At 50.6% G+C, this 23749-nt stretch overlaps 1 protein-coding gene across 1 annotated transcript in view; it reads right to left on the minus strand.

The window, feature by feature from the left end:
- Positions 1 to 16370: 16370 nt before the first annotated feature.
- The window catches only part of si:ch211-245j22.3 (uncharacterized protein LOC563798 homolog), a 34486-nt gene continuing 27107 nt past the window's right edge, over positions 16371 to 23749 (minus strand). The window contains exons 4-5 of the mRNA XM_038779923.1: positions 18464 to 18569; positions 16371 to 17368 (exon numbers count right to left, since the gene is read on the minus strand). Coding sequence (XP_038635851.1) covers positions 17262 to 17368; positions 18464 to 18569 — 213 coding nt within the window. The 3' untranslated portion in view covers positions 16371 to 17261. The remainder of the gene's footprint in view (positions 17369 to 18463; positions 18570 to 23749) is intronic.

Genomic DNA, 23749 nt, shown 5'->3' on the forward strand with positions numbered 1-23749 from the left:
CCCGCACCACCCCCCCCACCCCCCCCCCCCCCCCCCCCCCCCCCCCCCCCACCTCCCCGCTCTGCGTACTCTGCTCCAGTTCTACATCACCCTTACCACTGCGGCACAACGGTATGGCACGACATTGATGGCTGTGTCAGCTGGTGTGATCAGTGCCATGTGGAATGATGACAGCCCGCTCTGCGATGAGCTGTGAGCTCAGAATCATTAGAGAGAGTCTGACTCATGGCAATAGCTGAACCATCCACCTTGGTGGCCACTGAGTTCGTCAGGGACACTCCATCACGTGCCCGCGTGGGGTAGCTGTGGGAGGGGGTGGGGTGGGGGGAAGGGACTGCACACCCGGATGACGTGGTGCCACCCTGCTCTGCCCGCTGCCCACCCAATGCACCAGGGATGGGACGGGGGGAGGCCGAGAGTCCCGGGACGTCCCGTGATGGAGTTAATGGGATGGGCCCCGAAACCTCCTCCTCCCTCGGGTAGCCCGGTGGCCCCCGGGCCTCACTTTTGGACGGAGGTGCGAGCGGGGAGGTGCCCCGTCACGCCACCGACACCTGGTGCTGCCAGTCTTGAAGGCCTGCAACGGTTTCGACCAGGGTCCGAAGGTTCGCAGAGACAGAGTCCAGGGAGTGAGACATTCCCGCCAGGGACTGTGCGACCTCAACCTGTGAGTGCACGACGCCATCCAGCACGTGTGTCAGGCGGTTGATACTCTCCGCAACTGACTGGTGGGACTGTGCCATTTCCTGCTGGGACTGTGCCATGGCGTCCTGGGACTGTGCCATGGCGTGCTGCGACTGGGCCATGGCCTGGTGAGACTCGGCCAAGGCCCGCAGGGCGCCGGCAATGTCATGTTGGCTCTGGCGCATTGCTGCCTGTGAGAGGGCAACCCTGTCCAGGGCCGAGGATAACGCATGCAAATGAAGCCCAACGCCTTGCATAACCTGACCCATGTCCGAAAACGTTTCACCCATTGCCTCGACCGCGGATGCCACCCGTGCGGTGTCGGCCTGGGTGGCTCCCATGAGCGACACCACCCCCTGCTCCTGGACGCGGTTCGACTCCTCTAACTGCGTCTGCAGCTGCTGGAAGACGGCCCTCATCCCATCATTGTGTCCCTGAGTTTCGAGATGCATCGGCTGTGCGGGTGGGTCAAGTAAATCCAGGAACCCAGGAAACGTCTGGGAGCCAGCTGGATGCTGGGCCTGGCCTGCCCTCCAAAAATCCAGGCCCTCGGCTGCTCCGACCTCACCTACTGTACCTACTCAGCTGTGTTGGGCGAACCAGACCGTGACCCGGGAGCCTCATCATTGAATTGCCCAACCGAGGTGAGTGTCTCTGGGGTGGTGGATGGTGTGGGAGATAGCAGTGCCGCAAGCTCGAGGTCCTCGTCCGTACAAATGTCGTCGGGGTCATCGGCCCACTGATGAGTGGCCGCAGGGCGTTCGCGGCTCATTTCTCTCTCTCCCTCTGTCACCGTCCTCTACGCCTCCTGCTCCACAGAATCTGTTTGGGAGGATGGCACCCCTGACTGTGCTCCCGGCACCCTCTGGCGTGAGGCCCTGGGTGAGGTGGTGGTGGTGGTGGCAGGTGCCCGTCTTTGCCTGGACGCAGACGGCCCTGGTTGTTCGGCATCACGTCCTTGGGAAGAGAATGAAACGGGGCTATTTAGAAACGCTCGGCCGGGCGTTGGACGGTCCAGTGGGCAGAGTGTGAAGGGACAGAGGATGGGGGGGGTGTCCAGTGGGCAGAGTGTGAAGGGACAGAGGATGGGAGGGCGGGTGTCCAGTGGGCAGAGTGTGAAGGGACAGAGGATGGGAGGGGGGGTGTCCAGTGGGCAGAGTGTGAAGGGACAGAGGATGGGTGGGGGGGGGGGGGGTGTCCAGTGGGCAGAGTGTGAAGGGACAGAGGATGGGAGGGCGGGTGTCCAGTGGGCAGAGTGTGAAGGGACAGAGGATGGGAGGGGGGGTGTCCAGTGGGCAGAGTGTGAAGGGACAGAGGATGGGTGGGGGGGGGGGGGTGTCCAGTGGGCAGAGTGTGAAGGGACAGAGGATGGGGGGGGGGGTGTCCAGTGGGCAGAGTGTGAAGGGACAGAGGATAGGGGGGGGGGGGTGTCCACTGGGCAGATTGAGAAGGGACAGGGAGTTGGGGGGGGGGTGGGGTTGCCAGTGGGCAGTGTGAAGGGACAGAGTACGGGGGGGGGGGGGGGTCCAGTGCGCAGAGAGTGAAGGGACAGAGGATGGGGGGGGGTGTCCAGTGGGCAGAGTGTGAAGGGACAGAGGATGGGGGTGGGGGGGTTGTCATGCAGGGTTGTCTCACTTGGTTTAGCCCCTCCAACCTCGCATTGCGTGACCTCCTGGGTGGCAGATCCCCCAGCAAGGTCCAGCGCCCTCTGCTCAAACGTGGTCAGGGGTTGGAAAATGGGCGAACCCCCTCCGGTCCTGTTGCGCTCCCGGGTATTGTGAGCAGTCTTGTCCTGTTGGGGGGGCATAGATAGATCATCAATTCGGCAGGTATCATCAGGGCGTTCACATATTGGAGAAGGTTTGGGGGTCAAGTTGTAACTAAACCATTGCATCTCTCCAGGGGGTCGCAGCGCTCATGTGGGTCTGTGACTACTTGGTAAACCACCCTCCACTCACTCTGCTCCCCTCCCCCTCCCCCTCGTGCCATGGGGGAGGTGGGTGATTAAGTACATGTCTGGGGGGAAGGATTGTTGTGACCGGGGGCACCCTCTTTGCACTTACCCTGGCAGCCCTGGTGAGGTCGTGGAGCTTCTTCCTGCATTGCTCCCCAGCAGGAACGGCCCTAGGGTTGCTGGCGCCCCGGGCAAGCTGAACTTCGGCACCCTTACAAGTATAATTTTTTAAAATTTTCACAAGGAGAAAAACTGAAAATGGAGAATAAAGAGTTTATTACAATTATTACAACCCGCTGCGCCACCGTGCTGCCCTTCGAAGGCACTAGTTAGGGTGCAGTTAGAGGATTGTGTGCATTTATGTCACTCTATAGGAAGGACATAGTGCCAAATGGAATGTACAGATTCATCAGGATGATACCAGGGAATAAAAAAATCAAACTATGTCCAGATGTAAGACACTGTGGTTATTTCCTTTGGAGTGAAGAAGCCTTTGCTGAGATTTATTAGGAACCCTTAAAATCATGAAGAATTTGGATAGGGTGAAGGATTATTTTCCCCAGTTTAGGGGTCAGAGAAAAGAGGTTATCAATTCAAAATAATGGGGGGAGCCGAGGGCTTGCTTCTCCACGGCCCCTTCACCAGAAAACCCAAGCGGATTCGAACGGCCTTCTCCCCGTCCCAGCTCCTGCGATTAGAGCGAGCCTTTGAGAAAAATCACAACGTGGTGGGAGCCGAGAGAAAACAACTCGCAAACAGCTTGTGTCTCACAGAAATCCAGGTAAGAATGTTGAAGTAGACAGTCAGAGAGAGAAGGAGAGGGGCGGATTGATACTTGGGGTTGGCAGGGAGCAGCGTGGTTGGAGGGAGGGTGTGCTGAGAATGCTTTCCATGCAGGGATTTCTGACTTTAGAATGCACTCGCGGAAGAGGCGGTGCCAGCAACTTTCAAATTGCGCCCCCTAGCACATGGCGCCCCGGGCGACTGCCCGAGTTGCCGGTACCTTGAGCCGGCCCTGCTCCCCAGACCGAGGGATCTGCCCACTGCACTCACGACAGTTCCCACCTCACGCCTGGCCTGTCGCACTACGCTGGCAGGGTGACGGTGCCCTCTTCTAGGGCAGATGATGCTCCTCCTCCGCTCCACCTCATCCAGGAGCGCCTCAATATCTGCCTCTCCAATCCTCGGGGCGGTCCTCCCTGGCTCTGACATCTTTCTCCTCCCGTTGCTGTGCTCGAATCTCGGGCGCCGGGGCTTGATGCTTGCGTCAAAGCGGCGCACGGAGAATGACGCGGCCGGCGGCGCCTAAGTGACGTCAGCCGCGCATGCGCAGTTTGGCCGGCTCCAACCCGCGCATGCGCAGTTGCCGTCTTCGCCTCCGCTGCCCCGCAAGACATGTCGGCTTGATCTTGCGGGGCGGCAGAGGGAAAAGAGTGCGTCTCTTAGAGACGCCGGCCCGACGATTGGTGGGCACCGATCGCGGGCCAGTCACCTCATGAGCACGCCCATGGTGTTCGATCCTCCCTCCGCCCCCCAACAGGCCCCACACTTACCGGTTGTGCGATGTTCACACCGACAGCGACCAGGTGTGGTTTGCGCCGGTGTGAACCGGTCGGGTTCGTCAGGCCGCTCGGCCCATCTGGGCCGGAGAATCGCCGGTTGCCATGAAAAACAGCGAGCGGCAATTCCCCAAGCGGCGTGTCGCAAAACGCGACATGCTATTTTGGAAGGGTGGGAGAATCGCGGGGGGTGTCAGGGAGGTGTGTCGTGATTCGCCCGGCCCTCTCGCGATTCTCTCACCCGGCGTTGGGAGCGGAGAATCGCGCCCAAGGGATTGGATTCTCCGTTTCAGTGACTAAGTGCCGGCGCCAGTGGAGAATGTGTGGTCTTTTACGACCGAAACATTGGCGTAAAGTCCTCACTGATTCCGGTATTGGTGAGGGGCTAGCACCAGTGCAGCTGAAACTCCTATCTCCCGTGTCGGAAACGGCCGGAGAATGGCTGGATCCCAGGCTGTGCATGCACTGACGACATGCAGCGGTTGCGCTGTACAACATGGCGCCGGCCGTGCGCGACCCCAAACCCGCCAACATTTATACATTTATACTCTATTTCTTTAGCTATAAATGCCAACATTCCATTCACTTTCTTTATTATCTGCTGTACCGCGGAAAGTGACAGGCCCCGAGAGTGTCCCTGGGCGAGCACTCAGAGCTTGCTCAGACCAACTAGTGAGTGTATTCGCAGATATCTTCAAAACCTCACTCCTCCGCTCTGAGGTCCCAAACTCCTTCAAGAAGGCCACCACAATACCAGTACCAAAGAAGAACAAGATGGCCTGTCTCAACGACTACTGAGGTGGCCCTGACGTCTGTTATCATGAAATGCTTTGAGTAGATAGTCGTGAGATGGATCACTGCCTGCCTCCCAGACGGTCTCGATCCACTGCAGTTTGCCTATCACCGCAACCGGTCCACAGCAGATGCTATCTCCCTGGCTCTACAATCAACACTTGAACAGCTCGACAACAAGGACACCTACGTCAGACTGCTGTTCATAGAAGACTGCTCCGCCTTCAACACCATTATCCCGACAAGACTAATAACCAAACTCTGTAATCTTGGACTTGACCCCTCCCTGTGCAGCTGGATCCTTGACTTCCTCACCAACAGACCGCAATGTGTCAGGATAGGCAACAGCACCTCCTCCACAATAGTCCTCAACACCGGGGCCCCGCAAGGATGTGTGCTTAGTACTCTACTGTATCCCCTATACTCACATGACTCTGTGGCAAGATTTAACTTGGTGGGCCGTATCTCAACAAGGACGAATCAGACAACAGAATGGAGATTAATCACTTGGTTGCACAGCGTACCGAGAGCAGCTTCTCTCTAAATGTCATAAAGACCAAGGAACTGATCATCAACTTCAGGAAGCGCAGCACGACACACTCCCATCTGCATCAATGGCTCCGAAGTGGAGATGGTCGATAGCTTTAAGTTCCCGGGGGGTTACCATCACCAACAGTCTGTCCTGGTCCATTCACGTTGATGCAACAGTCAGGAAAGCCCAGCACCGTCTCTACTTCCTACGGAAGCTAAAGAAATTCGGTATGTCTGTATCGACTCTCACAAACTTCGACAGATGCGCCATAGAGAGCATCCTACCCAGCTGCATCACAGCTTGGTATGGGAACTGCTCGGCCCAAGATTGCAAGAAACTGCAGAGTGTGGTGAACTCAGTCCAACGCATCACACAAGCTTGCCACCCCCACATTAATTCTGTATACACCTTCCATTGCCTCAGGAAGGCAGACAGCATTATCAGAGACCCCTCCCACCCAGGCATTGCCTTCTTCCAGACCCTTCCATCAGGCAGAAGGTACAGAAATCTGAAGGCCCGCCCATCCAGACATAGGAACAGCGTCTTCCCCACAGCTACAAGACTCCTCAATGACTCCCCCTTGGACTGATCTGTTCCCTATAAGAACACTATTCACAATGCCGTATGCTGCTCTTGCTCATATATTTGCTTTCATTGGCCCCTTGTTCAACCCTGTAACCAATCACTGTTTGTCGATGTACTCTGTTGATTATTCTTTTTGCCTACTATGTACGTACTGTGTACGTTCCCTCGGCCGCAGAAAAATACTTTTCACTATACTTCGGTACATGTCACAATAAATCAAAACAAACCAAATGAAATCAAACCTGCATGCTAATTTTCTGTTCCAAGTCTGCACCAGCCCTGGGGAAGAGCAGGCCACTTCAGCTCAGCCCACCCCTCCACCCTATCCCCGTAACCCAGTAACCCCGCCTACCCTTTAGGGCACTGAGCAGCAATTCAGCATGGCCAATCCACTTAATCTGCACATCTTTCGACTGTGGCAGGAAACCGGAGCACCTGGAGGAAACCGACACAGACACGGGGAAAAAGTGCAAACTCCGCTCAGACAGTCACCCGAGGCAGGAATTGAACCTGGGTCCCTGGCGCTGTGAGGCAGCAGTGCTAACCATTGTGCCACCCATTTATTCAAGGCTTCCTGAGTTTTGTCACACTCCTCTGTATTGAATATACCCCTCAATTTGGTGCTATCTGCATGTCGAAATTGTACTATTGATCGCCAAACCCAATCATTTACATAAATGGAGACCCACAGAGATCCCAGCACCGATGCTTTTCGAGGAACTATCATTAGCCAATCTGAGAGAATACCTCTGACCCTTATTCTGTTCCATCGCCATCTGTTCTCCTACATCCGCTGACTTCCTTGACAACATCTGGAATAACCGGACCAGGACTAATGAACATTGCAGACTTGCACTGAGCTTAGCAAGAAAGACAGAGACCACAGACACTTCAAGGAAATCCGTAACCCAAAGATGATTTACATCTGCCATTGTGGTGTTATGCTCTGGTGTTAGAAGGTTATTTATAAAACTCAACCACAAGCAGATGAATGGGAGATTAGAAACGAGGAGAGACTTAGTTATGGCACCATTGTTTTGGCTGTTTACATGATTCAGCACTGGGAACACTAATTTGTGAAATCTATGTGCAATCCGAATGGAAACTGTTCAAAGTGGGAGGTGGAAAAAGAGGCAACAAGGGTAGCACTGTGGCACAGTAGTTAGCACTGCTGCTTCATGGTGCCGAGGACCAGTTTTCGATCCCAGCCCCGGGTGACTGTCTATTGTGGAGTTTGCACATTCTCCCCATGTCTGCGTGGGTCTCACTCTCACAATCCAAAAAGATGTGCAGTGTAGGTGAATTGACCACGCTAAATTGCCCCATAGGTGAATTTTTTTTAAAAACAGGCACCAGTGTACAAATTCATATTGTGTGCTATCGCACGGGATACCTAAATACTGCCTGTCCAATATCCAGAGCCGTTGCCTTCAATGGAACACAATCTCAATGATCATATTGGTCAGGGAATGAACATGAACCAGGAAAACCCCAGTGACATGTTACAAAATAGAAGCACAACTAACACTATCTATGGTGTTACCTTCTGCAGAGCAGATCTGATACTGTGTTTCCAGGAAATTAGACTTTTCAGCACAACATTCGGCAGGCTTACTTACATCTAGAGCTATTATGGTTAACGTTTCTCATGATGTATCTCTTACTTATCTGCCAATCCGATATGCCTTTTGCATGCCTAAACCCAGACCTTCTGGTATCAACACAATACAATGACATACATAAGGAGGAAATTCAGCCCATCAGAATAATAATCTTTATTATTGTTGCAAGCAGGCTTACATTAACACTGCAATTACTATGAAAATCCCCCAGTTCCACACTCCGGTGCCTGTTTGGGCACACAGAGGGAGAATTCATGCCTGCTCCTGTCCTTTGAAAGAGTTGTCCAGTTAGTCCTACCTGCCTTTGCTGTAATTTTTTTGAATTCAAGTTTTACTTCCTTTCGAAGTTACTATCGAGCCTGCTTCCATCGACCTTTCACACAGCGCGTACCAGATCATAACAAGTGCCAGGCAATGACCACTTGCAACAAGAGTGTATCTAATTTTCTCCCTTGACATTCAATGGCATTACCATCGCTCAATTCTCCACTATCAACATCCTGGGAGGAGCGGCACGGTGGCGCAATGGTTAGCACTGCTGCCTCACGGCGCCAAGGAACCGGATTCGATCCCGGCCCCGGGCCATTGGCTGTGTGCAGTTCGCACATTCTCCCCGCGTCTGCGTGGGTCTTACCCCCCCACAACCCAAAGATGTGCAGGGTAGGTGGATTGGCCATGTTAAATTCAACATTCTGGGAGTTACCATTGACCAGAAACTGAACTGGACAAGTGTTATAAATACAGGTGAGAGCTGGGAATTCTTTATCAAAACCCCTCACATTGTGAACATTGCAATCCAGTTGACGGCTTACACAATGCATACTTTATTCTTTGTTGATTTTAATAGAGTTACTTCCGGTGGGCTGAAAATTGAATCTCCAACTCTATCAGGATTGCAGATTCTCAGGAGGATTTGTGATAATCCCATCATAGAGAGGGTTCCCAATGGCATTACCCCTATTGTATAGCATTGAGATTGGGGTTGGAATTGTAAAGGAAGTATCATGCAACTAAAAATATTATCACTGGGGAAAGATAAACATGCATTTCTATAGCACCTTAAGATATTACTTTTGAAGTTCTGTTGTGACATCGGAATCATGTCAGCAATTTGCGTATAGTAAGCTCTCACAAACAACAATATGATATACGTCCAGAAATTCTGTCTCAGTGATATTGGTTGAGGGATAAATAATGGTCAGGACACGATGGAGAACTTCCCTTCTCTTCCTTGAAACAGCGGTGTGAGAATCTACTTGAGAGGGCTGCTAGAGCCTGGGTTTAAGATATTATTCATGTTATGCCTCAGAGAGAACCAGTAACATGGCAACTAACAACTGGTGAAGCCTGATTGGCTGCATCTGCCAAGTTGCCACCAACCATGTTTTCAGGTATTCTCATATTGACCTGGTTATGACTACGGATCATTAGAGACCATTTGGCCCATCAAGTCAACACCGACGTCCTGGAAGAGCACCCTACCTAGACCGTCTCCTCTGCCCTATCCTCGTTTCCCCACCTACCCTGCGTATCTCTGGAAACTACATCTTTGGACTGTGGTAGGAAACCTGAACACCCGGAAGAAACCCACGTAGACACGGGGCGAAAGTGCGAACTCCACACATTGACCCAAGATCAGAATTGAACCTCGGTCAGTGGCGCTGTGAGACAGCAGTGCTAACGACTGTGCCACCGTGCCGCCCCCTTTCACTTACATCTGTCGGCTGTTGTTCTGTGGACTGTGCACTTGTATCTGGGTCAAAAGACTGTGCTTTCAAGTCCCAATCCAGAGACATGAACACCTAATTGAAACCAGTAGTCATAGTCCATTTCAGTAACAATGACAAAGGTAGAAAGAGGCATATAGTCCTGCAGGCACATTTTAACGAATGAGGGAGGAGACTAGCAAATAGTGGGGGGGGGGGGGGGCAGAAAAGGAATTGGAAGGGAAAATGTGTGTTTTAAAACTATTCTTAGAATTGAAAAACCTGGATAAATCAAGAGGCTGTAATTTGCTGCTCAGACCTTAGTTTGTGCATAGAACTCTGATAAATGTAAATTTTCTTCTAAAATATTGTCATGTGAGAGTGCCTTTAAGAAATTTATGTTTAAGCAATGTACCTTTAAGAAATGCAGTGATGTCAGAGTGTGGGTGGAGCTGGGCTTTTAGCTCAGCCATTTTGAAGTTTTAGTTTCAGTTTGAGAGAGCAGCTGGGAGTGTTTGTGTTTTTGCTGAGAGCTGCTTGAAAAGGAGAAAGCCAGTCCTGAGAAAGCATTTTGAGAAGTGCCTGTGTGCTGCATGAAAACGTGCTGGGTCTGCAGGCTGATATATCTTTCCCATCCAACAGAAAATATATATTAACTGTAACCTGGTGTTACTGTTTTTGTGAAGGTGAAGTCGTTTGGATGTGTATAGGAACAGTGTGCAGGATTGGGTAGTGTATTATTTTTGGGGTTATCTTTGAAGTAAGGGGTGTTAAGAGATCCAATGTTTATTTTAAAAGGTTAAGTTGAGTTCATGGAATAAACATTGTTTTGTTTTAAAAACCACGTATCCATAATTGTAATACCACACCTAGGGAACAAGCCATGTGCTTCAAAAGTAACAATCCATTAAGTTGGTTGGACTCCATGATACATTTTGGGGTTCTGAAAACACCTCTCCCATAACAATATCCCCATTGATTTTTTAAAACAATCTCCTCATTTGGCATCTGTAGTTTGGTGCTACCTTCATGAAATTACCTAAAAGCAACCAACAGTTATTCTGAGCATACTGCACAAATGGAGGTCATTCGGCCCACCGTATCCTCTTGTAATTTACTTTGTAAAGTTTTCTGTTCATTACATCTTTGGAATTCTCTATCCCAGAGGCTTAGTCATTGACTGAGATCGAATAGAGTTTTGGTTATTAACAGAAGTATGGCATATGGGAAGAGTGAATAAAGGTGGAGTTCATGTGGAAGTTTAACTGCGATCTTATTGAATTGTGGAGCAGGCTCAAAGGAGAGTATGACCCATTCCAGCTCTTATTTCTTATGCACTTAATGCATGGATAAAAACTCTAACCAGATTACCTAAAAATATAAAAATATGGCAATATTTTATTACATCTATAAAAGAGGAACAAATTTGGTGTAACATCTGCCACTTTGGGATATTTCTAATATATCCATGAACTAACATTCACTGGGGGAGTATCACAGGGTCAACAGGAAGATAACTGTGCTGCTGATTGTTACTTAAATACCAAGGTGATACCCAAATATGGGCTGACTCTGTACTAAAGTAAATCAGAGTGCAACTTCTTTTGTTGGCTGTTGTAATGGTGGAGGTTCTAGAAAAGTGCATCAGAAGCTTTGCATAGAAATACAGAGGCTGTAAGGACAGAAAAAGGGCATTAAGCTCAACGTGTTTCTGCTGGTGTTTATGCTGCACACACTTCCTCTTATCTTTCATTTATATCTCTGGTGTTCCGAAATTAGGTCCTTCTCTCTTTGACTCGAGGCATCGGACTTGGTCCCACGGGTGAGATTCTCCGCAAATGCGGAGAGTCGTAAAGGCTGCCGTGAAACTGGCCATGTTTCACGGCAGCCTTCACGCCCGTTCCCGGGACCCGATTCTCCCCGCCCCCGCATCGGGGTTAGGAGCGGGACCCCGGGAATCACGGCGCTGCAGACTTAACGATGTCGTTAAGGCCGCGCGCCAAAATGACGCGCGGCTGCCGTCTGTATGACATCAGCCGCGCATACGCAGGTTGGAGCCGGCTCCAATCCGCGCATGCGCGGGTGACGTCATCACGCCATTGACGGAACCCGCGCATGCGCGGTTCCGCATTTCTCCACCGCCGCCCGACAAGATGTGGTGGCTTGATCTTGTCGGGCGGCGGAGGGGAAATAGCGCGTCCCTTTTGGACGCAGGCCCGATGATCGGTGGGCACCGATCGCGGGCCTGTCCCCTCCCGAGCACAACGGTGGTGCTCCTGCCCCAAACGGGCCTCTGGCGCCTGTTTTTACGACGGCAGCGAGCAGGTGTGTTTGCTGCCATGAAAAAACGGGCGTAAAGGCCTGGCCGCACGGCCCATCGGCCGCGGAGAATCGCCGCTCGCCGTAAAAAACGGCAAGCAGTGATTCGTGACATGGGTCAGGTGAGGGGGGGAGAATAGCGGGAGGGCGCAAAAAATGTCGCGAGGCCCTCCCGCTATTCTCCCAACCAGCGTGGGCAGCGGAGAATCGCACCCAACTTGTTTATTAGTACCACATCTAAACAGGTAACAGCATAGGAACACTGCTCCTAGGCCTGATTCCAACTTCTCTCTCTTGAAAGAGGGAGAGTCCAGCACATGACTGGCTGGGGTCAGTAATACATCTGCATCTACATCATACATTAGCATATCCCACCTGATAATCCTTGATAGGACAAAGAACATAGAACTGTACTGCACAGTACAGGCCCTTCGGCCCACGATGTACCGAACTAGTCTGAAACAAAGATCAAATCAACCTACTCCCAATCATTCTAGTGCACTCCATATGCCTATCCAATAACCGCTTGATAGTGTCCGACTCCATTACCATAGATGGGAGTGCGTTCCACGCCCCAACCATTCTCTGAATAAAGAACCTACCTCTGACATCCCTCCTATATCTTCCACCATGAAGCTTATAGTTATGTTCCCTTGCAACAGCTACATCCACCCAAGGAAAAAGTTGCTGAACGTCCACTTTATCTATCCCTCTCATCATCTTATACACCTCCATTAAGTCACCTCTCATCCTCCTTCGCTCCAATGAGAAAAGCCCTAGCTCCCTCAACCTTTCCTCAGTTCTCAGTTCTTCTGGCTTTTTCTCCTTTGCGCGTCGACTGAACTTCCACTTAAATTAATCTATGCACAAACTTTTTCAGTGGAACTGGATGACCTACATTCTGCTTCCAGAGTCACCAGCCCCAAAACTATACCTGCTATAATCCTAGGCCTGACCCCCAAGTTGTTGGTAGGATCCAGTTAGGGACCAATAATGTTTTGTTTAAAGTAGACAAAGTTTGAAATTCAAGACATTTTCTCATAGAATAAAGCCACAAGATTCCATGGATTTTGAACAAACAAAAGTAAAGTTTACTGTACAAACTCAGAAAGATCAAACATCAGGGACGGGATTCTCCCTTCTGGGGACTAAGTCCCCACGCCCGCTGGAAAACGGGCGAGAATCTTTTTCCTCGAAGGTCCGGGGTGATTCTCCGTTTTCCAGGGGGCTAGCAGAGCTCTGGCATGCGTCACGCAGCTCTGACTGCCAGCGGGGCCTGCTAGCCAGACCGCGCGGCCATGCATGCAGACGGCGGCGCAAGCCACCTCGGCACGGGCGCTGCCGACATGGCGGAGCCACAGTGGGCCCGCGTGGAGGAAGGTAGATCTCTCCCAGATTGCAATGGCCCGCCGATCGGTGGCCCCCAGTCGTGGGCTTGGCCACCGCTGAGGCCCCCCCGGAGTCAGATACCCCCGCCCCCCACCAGGACCACCATGGCGGCTGCGGGTCCCAGCTTCCGCTGGGTGGTACCAAATGTAAGCAACACCGATGGGAGTTCAGCCGGTCGACCGCGGAGAATCGCCGTGGGGGCCTGTTTCAACGGCCCCCGACCGGCGCCGCGTCGACCGCGGGTCCGTGGAGAATCGCAGAAGCGCTATCGCGCCGGATTTCCGACATGAACAGCTGTGCGCGATTCCGGAGCGGAGGGTCAATGAATCCCACCCCTTATACACCAACATTCATGGTTATATATGATGTACATGTGAATTAACAGGCAACCATGGTCAGATACATCCACAATGCATAATCAATGCCAAATGCAACCAAAACAAATCCCATGGATTTCTCATTAACCCAACCAGATATCAATAATACTGTGAGTCAATGAATCTGGCCGAAACAGTGTCCTTCTCACAAGAGGTCCCAACCTTCACCATCAGACATCTCCCCTTGGAATTCTGCTAAAAGGCACTCCAAATGATCGTCAATGATAGCCCACCTTGCCAGGTTTGAATATCCTCTCCCTGTATTGTGTTCCCCTGGATTCCCAAGTATGCACCCAAACACCAACTCACAAGTACAACTTCAGTTCTCGGCCATGCTAAGCAAAACACTGCCTTTGCCCCTACGGCCCTCAGCACGGAGTCACCAACTTTTGGCTGGGCACTGTGGGGGGGCATGTGACCAGCTACGGGGTTTCGCTACTGGGCCACCTGCTCACAATGACGAAAGAGAATCCCTCACATTCCTCACCATCCATAAATTTGTCTGGCGAGGGATACAGAACGTAAATCACGTGCAGTTCCGCTCCGGCTGCAGAACTTAGGGCGGGTTTCTGGTGTGGCACGCCGTCAGGATTCTCCGTTTCGCTCCTTAGTCAATGGAGTTTCCGATTGTGGGGAAGCCAGCAAAACGGAGAATCCCAATGACGGAGAATTCATCCCTTCGTCTCCCAAATGGAGAATTTTGCAGAAAGTATCATAGGCTTTATTAATAGGGGCATTGAGTACAAGGGTAATTATGTCATGTTGAACTTGTCTGAGACAATAGTTAGGCCTCATCTTGAATACTGCATCCAGTTCTGGGCACCATACTTGAGGAAGGATGTGAAGGGTAGCATGGGTGGCGCAGTGGTTAGCACTGCTGTCTCTCGCCGCCCAGGTCCCAGGTTCAACCCCAGCTCTGGAACACTGTCCGTGTGGAGTTTGCACATTCTCCCCATGTTTGTGTGGGTTTTGCCCCCCACAACCCAAACTTGAGCAGGTTAGGTGGATTGGCCACGCTGAATTGTCCCTTAATTGAAAAATAAAATGAATTTGGTACTCTAAATTTATTTTTAAAAAGGAAGGATGTGAAGGCATTGGAGAGAGCGCAGGGGAGATTCACAAGAATAATTCTAGGGATTAAACAAGTGTAGCTATGATCATAGATTGGAGATGTTGGGACTGCTTTCCTTGGAGAAAGATGGCTAAGCGGAGACTTGATAGAGGCGTTTAAGATCCTGACGGATGTAAATAGTGAGAAACGCTTCTACTCAAGAGGGCATCAAGACGGATTCAAAGTAATGGGCAAAAGGAGGGGAAGTGATGTGAGAAAAACCTTTTCTTCCAGACAGTCGTTGGACTCTGGAACAGATCTCCTGAGAAGCTGGTGGAAGCAATTCAATCAAGGTATTCAAAAGGGCTGTCTGAAAAGAATGAATGTGAAAGGTTACGGAGATAAGGCAGTGGAGTGGGACTAGGTAGAATGCTCTTTGAGCCAGTGCTAACCTGATGGGCCAAATGGCCTCCTTCTGCACTGTAACGATTCTGTGATTCGGTAATTAGGGATGGGCAATTGGCAATAAATGCTGGCCTAGCCAGCAAAGCCCACATCCCTTGAATGAATAAAAAAAAAGTCAAAACGGTGCATTGTTCTGTTTCCTCTCTCCCTCGATCCTTTCTTGACCAGTGGAGTTACATTTCCAGGGATGAGTTAGGTACACTGATAGGAGAACTTGGGATTGTTTTCCTTGGGGAAGAGAAGGCTGAGAGAAGATTTGATTGAAGTATTCAAAACCTTGAAGGGTCTGGGCAGAGTAGATCGGGAGACACTGTTCTCGCTAATGAAAGAATCGAGAAAGGGAGGGCACAGATTTAAGATAATTTTGCAAAAGACCTGAAAATGAGATGAGGAAGAAAAACTTCAGTCAGTGAGTGGTTATGGTCTGGAATGCACTGTCTGAGAGAGCGGTGGAGGTAGATTCAATTGAGGTATTCAAGAGGGAATTAGGCTGTTATTTGAAAAGGAGAAATGTGCCAGGTTACAGGGAGGAGGAAGGAGAATGGCACGAGGTCAATTGCCCATGTGGAGTGGTGCTGACATAGAATAGAATAATAGAACAGTACAGCACAGAACAGGCCCTTCGGCCCTCAATGTTGTGCCGAGCCATGATCACCCTACTCAAACCCACGCATCCACCCTATACCCGTAACCCAACAACCCCCCCCTTAACCTTACTTTTTTTTAGGACACTACGGGCAATTTAGCATGGCCAATCCACCTAACCCGCACATCTTTGGACTGTGGGAGGAAACCAGAGCACCTGGAGGAAACCCACACACACGGTGGGAGGATGTGCAGACTCCACACAGACAGTGACCCAGCCGGGAATCGAACCTGGGACCCTGGAGCTGTGAAGCATGTATGCTAACCACCATGCTACCCTGCTGCCCTGAATAGCTGCCCTGAATTCTGCCCTGATGGGCTGAATAGGCTCCCCTTCTGTGCTGTGATTGTATAGCGATTTTTAGTCACGGTATATTTTCTCCAGAACTGATACTCAGTCCTTCAAGTTCCCCACTCAAATTCGACCCTTAAAACCTGCCTCTTTAACCAAGCTTTTGGTCACCTGTTCTAATACCTCCTAATGAGACCAATATATTCTGTAATCATGCTCCGGTGAAACACCTTGGGACATTTTCGCTCAATGAAGGTGCTATATGAATGCAAGCTGCGTATCGATACATTTTTGGCAACAGCATTCAAATCAGCCCCCAAAGAATGCCACAATTTTGTTGCGTTAACATCAACCCCTGATTCTCTGTTAACTCTCCGATGTAAGAAGTTTCACAACACAACAGTCCAACAGGTTTATTTAAAATCAGAAGCTTTCGAAGCGCTGCTCCTTCATCAGGCGAAGTCAAACTCTCTGATGCACATGGCTCCACACTGTATTCTCCAAATACAGCTCACTACCATTCAGTTACAAATCAGGAGACAGGGTCTCAGTGTGTGAGGCAGAGAATCAAATGGTTTGTGTACACACAGTTGGGAAAGATCAACAAGTTTTAAAATTTGACCTGCTCCAAATGTGCTTCAGAAAGCTTCAGCCAGATCAAGTAATCTAACCACATACACCAGCAGAGTAAGAAACAAAAGCAATGAGGCTGCATCTCCTCCCCATATAAGGTTCTGCTCCTGAACTGCCGCTGGTCTGCAAGGATGTTCTAATTAAAGAAAGTGTATAACTCTACACCAGGGAAAAACAGTAGGAATTGAGGAGGAAATATTCCAATTCATTGCTCCTACAATTCATTAAAAAGAAAGAAAGAAGGCGAACTACCATTTCTATCGTGCTGTTTACCTCCTCAGGGTGTAACACAGCAGTTTACAGCCAACACAATATTTCAGAAGACTGGTCACTGCCATAGGAAAACTGGCAGTGAATTTGTGCACAGCAAGCTCCCCCAAACAGCAATGTGGTAGTGACCAGATATTCTGCACTGGTGTTCTTGGTCACGGGGTAAATATCAGCCAGTACACTGCTCTTCTTCAGAATAGTACAATGGGATATTTATGTTCAACTGAGAGGGCAGACAGATTTTACAACAAACGGCAGCACTTCCAAACATGCAGCACTTCTTCAGTATTACATTGAAGTGTTAGTCTAGATGATGTGCCAAAATCTCTGGAGCGGGGGTTGAATCCATGCCTCACTGACTCAAGTGAAGGTGAAGAATGATACAGCTAAGGGGATATTGGAACATCAACTGTACTGGGATCACATTCCAGCATCGCACGGATCCACTGATCACCCAAAGCTCCCTCGATGAACTCCTGCTGGCTGATAACAGCTGAAACGATAAAAGATAAATTAAAATCCACACATCGCAATCCCAGTCCTGATGGCTCTCTGACGGCCCTATTGATTTATGTTGCGGTTACCTTGCTCCACTTGCCTGGATGACTGCAGCTCCAAAAACACTCATGGAGCTCGACACCATCCAGAACAAGGCAGCCTGTTCGATTGTTACCCTATCCACCATCTTCAACATTCACTCCTTCTACCAGCGACACACAGTGACAGCAGTGAGTACCACCTATAAGATGCACTGCACCAAGACTCCTTCAACAGAATCTCCCACCTGCAACCTCCACCACCCAGAAGGACAAGGGAGCAGATGGATGGGAACACCATGGTGAAGGAGTCCGTTCCAATTGTGACTTTCAAAAGGGAACTGAGTAATCACTGGAAGGACAAGAAATGCAGGGCTATAGGCGGCGGGGAGGGGGGGGGGAGGGGGGTGGGGGGGGGGGGGGGTGGGGGGGGTGGGGGGGGGGGGCGGTGAGACCAGCTACATTGCTCTTGCAGAGAGCTCAGACTGAGTTATCACTCCAAGTTCTCCCCCTTTAACTCACCTACACCAGCCTGACTTGGGCATATATTGCTGTTCTTCCATCATTAGGATATGTGGAGCAGAGATTTCTTGATGAGTTGAAGTGTAAAGAGGGTTGAAGGTAAGAGGCCAATTAGGAGAGCATCAGAATAATTGAATGTGGACGTTACAAAAACTGGACTGAATCTTGCTTTCGGAACTGCTTTCAGAAATTAGTGTGAATAAAGCACTGGTTATAGAAAGCTTTCTTCAACCTGTGACTCTCCCCTGAATGATCCAAATAAGTCTCCAATCTATTTGGAGTGTGGCTAATTCATCATTAGCAAAGTGTGGAAAGTAGGTGTGATGGGTCACAATGTTAATTTACACACTTAGTGGTAAAACAAGATTAAAGTCCAGGATAGGGGAAGAGACTGGTATATTTACACTAATTGGATATCTCTTTCAAAGAGCTAGGCCTGTCAAGAAGGGAAGATTAGCCTTCTTTGCTATATAATTCCACGGTTCTTGGAGAAACAATGGGACAACTTTGTATACACCTGTTTCACTCACCATCTCTGTCTTTGTCCAGTCGAATGAAGATTCTGTTGGTACATTCTTCCGCAGTTTGTGGGTCAACTTCGGTGAGCGAAGCGGCCAAACCCATTTTATATATCGCCTGAATAGAGAGAAAATTACTTTATAGAAGTGAGTTAAAAACTGTATGGATCAATATGGCAACTCAATTAGCTTATGGAAAACCATTGGGAATAATTTACTGCTCCCACCAGCAGTGGGAATCGCGACGGGTGGCAGCCCTAAATTTGGCATGATGGAAAAAGTCAGTTTTCGGACAGTGTGAAAATAGTTTGGACTTTTGTTCTCCCAACTTTGATGTCAGATTAAAGGCAGGTCCAGATTCCCACTGATCTATGTCAGGAACTATATTTGTATTCATTTGCATCTCATGAATACTCATTAAAAGGTCAACTCATGGGAATTAAATTCCCCTCTAAATTGAGTGTCCCACAAGTGAATAATTAAAATGATCTGTTTTGTGACTGCGCGTAAGTGGTATGCACCAAGCAAGCCTCACTTCATCAATGACATCTGCGTACGTAACCGGTGCTTTTGTCTACCATTAAGAGCGTTGCTGTGAGATTTCAGGTGCCTGTATCACAGGAGGCTCTGAGGCTGGACAGGGGAGGTAGTTTTATAGGGGAAGTTGGGAAGGGTATCTGGCGAAGTGCAGGGAGTCCAGGGAAGGTAGGAGGGTGTCCGGGGAATGTCTTAGGCAGTGGAGTCATTGTTGTCGATGGTGGAGTCCTGGGCTGAGAACTCACGATATACAGTCAGAGGTGGGAGTGGGATGCACTAGAGAGGCTGCCCAGGGTGAGAGTTTGGCAGCTGAAGGTCTCAAAGGGAGGGTCACGGAAGAGAAAAGGACGGGTGGCTCAGTTAACAGGAGGAGTCAGAGTTAGGGTAGGCATGGAATGGCTCTAAGGGAAGGAAAGGTACATTGAGATGGATGGTGATAGGGTCCACGGTAACAGGGGGAGGGTCGAGGGTGTCAGGGGAGAGGAATTGTGATATTGGATAGATTTATGGTGATTGGGGGGGTTGGCAAGGGGAGGGGAGAAGGTGGTGGAGCGTGTCTGAAAAGTTATGCACAATATTTTCGCATGGCTGTCCTTGACAACACAGTTGCTCTGAACATGTGAATCCTCGAAGTGGGAGGAGGGTCTTTTTGTGTGTGTGGAGTTCAAGATCGGCACAAATAGCCAACTAAAGGAACACCAAACTGGATGTGAAAGATGCTCCCTTGTGTTCTCCACTCCATGGTGAAGGCTGCAGTACAGCAAGTTTGTTCCTGACTCATACGTCTCATAACATTGAGATCCCAGCAAGGAGTGGAACTGCCTTTCATTCTGTACCATTTTCCATTGGTTGCTGTTGGAGGCCGAGGTGAAGGAAGGGAGAGAGGTTGATGCCTTGAAGGAGCACAGCTGGTGGAGGGCAGTAAACTCGTGATTCCAAACATCTATCCTACAGGGTGAATGGTCATGGCTGACAAGAGATTATGTTTTTAGTCTTTCTCTGCTGCCAAAGCGATGGTCTTTCTAACAAATTTGGAGGGGGGTGGAAAAGTGTCCTCACTTGGCTGTCATCAAAGAGCTGATCAAAGAACAATGCCTCTCGTCCTCCAGGATGCCCTTTACCTGGAAGAGCTGGGGTGGAGATGCCATTTCTCGATGGAGGCCAGGTGAAGGGATTAGCATCGGCCTGCTGGCTTTTTGATGGCGAGAACCCTGTAAAGGACATGCTCACAAAATGTATCACTTCAATCTGTTCACGCATCCACTGAGGTGTTGAGGTTGCACGCAACCCTACCCTGGTAATATTTCTCATCTAAATGAAGAGATGGAGGGCCTGTCGGCAGACGGTACAGGGCTATGAGTAGCAAGGATCTGAGCAGCAGGAGGCAGTGAGATCTTTAGGACGTTAAGAGGCTGCTGAACATGGACCACAGCAAGAGTGAACATTGGCCCAGCCATGGGTGTATCGCCATCTCTTGTCCAAAGATGAGCGAAAGGCAATGCTGGGTGCACCCTCATACATTCTGGGATGTGGTTGCTCACAACTTCCAGATTCTCCAGCATGAGGCTGAAGCGACTCTGAAGGAGTAATGCAGAACTTGTCGCTGGCAATGAATGAATAGCTGTCTGAATGTCCTTTAAATATGGTGCCAGGACCTTTGATCACAAGAAGTAATGGCGGTCCGGGTGACGTCTTGCCCATCCTGCGACAAAATGTGCCAAGCTCCTCGTTGATGCGTAATTGATTAACCGAAAAGTGGAAGATTGCGTCACCGCTCTGCTGCCCAACGGGAATCTCGTCTCCTTTTCCACCCACCACTGGACTTAGTCTTCAGAACTGTGATGTGGCAGTGGTATAGTGGCATTGTCACTGGACTAGTAATCCCTGGACCCAACGCAATGCTCTGGGGAGCCGGATTCAAATCCCTTCATGGCAGACAATGAAATTTGAATTCAATAAAAATATGGAATTAAAAGTCTAACAATGACCATGTGTTGACTGTGGTAAAAATGTATCTGGTTCACTAATGTCTGTTAAGGGAATAAAATCTGCTGACATATTACTCCAGACCCACAACAATGTGGTTGACTCTCAAATGCCCTCTGAAGTTACCAAGCAAGCCACTCAGTTCAAGGGCAATTAGGGACGGGCAATAAATGCTGGCTTTGCCAGAGACATTCACATCCCATGAAAGAATTCTTAAAAAACAGAAAATTCTGTCATTATCTTTTTGAAAGGAGGTTTCCTGTTCCTAGAGTTTGCTCTATTATTAGTACAACTAAAGACTTTGAATATTTTCTTTGATTATTTGGCAAGATTCTGATGCTGTTTTTTAAATATTGTCAACTTGCCTCAGTCTTGTCTCTGAACAGTTTCAGGCTCAAATTTCAGTCCAAGACTTGATCACTATTGGAGGTGGAGTCCTAGGGAAAGTAGATGTTAAAACTAAAGCTCCTGGCTGGATTCTCTGTTTCAGCGGCTAAGTGCCGGCTGAAATAGAGAATTTGCGGACGTTTTACGGCGCCAAAATCGGGGCTGAATTCTCACCGTTTCCGGGACTGAGGGGCGAGCACAAGTGCCAGGTAAAACTCTAAGCTCCCATGCTGCAAATGGCTGGAGAATGGCTAAGTCCCGGGCCGCGCATGCGCAAAACGACAACCTGCAGCAGTCGCGCCGTACAACATGGCGCCGGCCGTGCGCGGACCCGACCCGCCATCCGCGCCTCCACAGGCCAACCCCTGGTCACCCTCCACCAATCCCTCCACCCCTCGTGGAAGGCCTCCCGGCCAGCGGCACAGACCCCAGCCAAGTGTATAAGTACAGGACACAGTCCGCAGCCGCCATGCTGGGTTCCCGACCGCTCAGACCACACGTCACCTGCGCGCTCAGGAACTCGGCTCATCGGGTGCCAAGCATCACAGGACGGCCTGACGATGACGCGCCAACGGTGTTACAATGGTGTACGCCGCGCAACGCAATGATGCCATGTTGAAGGGGACGGAGACTCGAAAACCGGTGGCAAACTGGTACTGCCCCTGATTAGGGCATCGGAATGAATTCTCCAGCCGATCAGCAATTACGATATCGGCATCAGGCAACGAAGAATCCCGCCCCCTGTCTATCTATTCGGGTGGATGGTGGAAGATCCACCCTTAGCTGATAAATCAACACTTCGCCATGTTGAACACCAACTGGAAAAAGCACTGAAGATGGCAAGAACCCACAGAATGCACCTCAATGACCATCACCAAGAGTGGCTCTGCAGCACCGCTACTGACTGGGCTGGCTGTGTCCTAATGGGCATGGCTGCCAGACTGCATGTGCAGCATGTATATTAAGGTGCTGAGTACTGAAAGGGTTAATGTGGGGCTGGAGAAACAGTACGACCCACATGCTGATGTAAACGGGTCACATGTCTGGTAGAAGTCTCAATAGAGGCAGTTCTGAAGAGACAAAAGTGAAGAAGGGTACTGTCTTGTAGATATGCACATGGTTATGTTCTATAATAAATAGTTACTGTTCAGACTCTAATGCCTGTGAGCCTCTTCCTTAGACAGCAACATACAACATGGCAGCCGCAGGGGAAGGACCCTGAAATATTTGAAAATAAAAATTGAAGAAAATTGCATTCCGGTTGGAAATAAAGACACTGGGCGAGATTCTCCCATCGGGAGACTACATCCCGACACCGGAGTGAAAACCTGAGTGTTTCACTCCAGCGTCAGAGGCCGCCCCTCGCCCCCTATTCTCCCACCCCCGGGGGGCTAGGTGCGGCACCGTGTCATTTACGCGCCACGTAAAAGCGGTGCCGCGTAAATTACGCAGCTGGAGCCGCGTAAATGATGTCACCCGCGCATGCGCGGTTGCTGTCCTCCTCGCGAGTGCCCCGCAAGAAATGTCGGATTGATTTTACGGGGCGGCGGAGGAATGGAGGTCGTCCTTCAGAGAGGCCAGCCCGCCGATCGGTGGGCACCGATCGCGGGCCAGACCCCTTTTGAGCCCCCCCCCCCCACCACAGGCCGGCCACCCCCAGCGTTCCCGCGCTGTTCCCGCCGGCAACCAGGTGTGGAACCCGTCGTATTGGGCAGGCCACTCAGCCCATCCGGGCTGGAGAATCACCACTTGCTCGTTACAAACGGCGAGCGGCGATTCTCCGAGCGGCCAGCCATAAATCTCGCCACGCTGGTTTGGGGGGGTGGGAGAATCGCATGCGGGTGCCGGGGCGGCGTGGCGGGACTCGCCCGGTGCCTCAGCGATTCTCCCACTCGACGTGGGGGAGAGAATTGCGCCCACTATACTTGACTTCAAAGAAGCAGTTTGAAATCACCAGAAATTTTCTATAACAGTAATGGAGGCTGGAGCAGAGTGGACTCAAGGGCGAAATTCTCCGATCCCCAGCAGGGTCGGAGAATCGCCTGGGGGCGCCTAAAATCCCGCCCCCGCCGTGGCAGAGATTCTCCGCCACCCGGGAAGTGGCAGGGGCAGGAATCTCGCCACTCCGATCGGAGAGGCCCCTGCGGCGATTCGGATGGGCCAAAGTCCCGCCGCTGAGTGGCCTCTCCCGCCACCGAGGTTTAAACCACCTCTGGAACGGCGGGCTCAGCGGTGCGAGCAGGCCCCCGGGGTCCTGGGGGGGCGGGGGGCATTCGAACCCCGGGGGGTGCCCCCACGGTGGCCTGGCCCACGATCAGGGCCCCCCTCAGAGTCCGGGCCAGTGCCCTGGCTGCTCTATTTTCTTCCGCGGCCGCCACGGCCTCCGCC

Source organism: Scyliorhinus canicula, chromosome 20 (assembly GCF_902713615.1).
Source record: "Scyliorhinus canicula chromosome 20, sScyCan1.1, whole genome shotgun sequence".
Classification (NCBI taxonomy): Eukaryota; Metazoa; Chordata; class Chondrichthyes; order Carcharhiniformes; family Scyliorhinidae; genus Scyliorhinus; species Scyliorhinus canicula.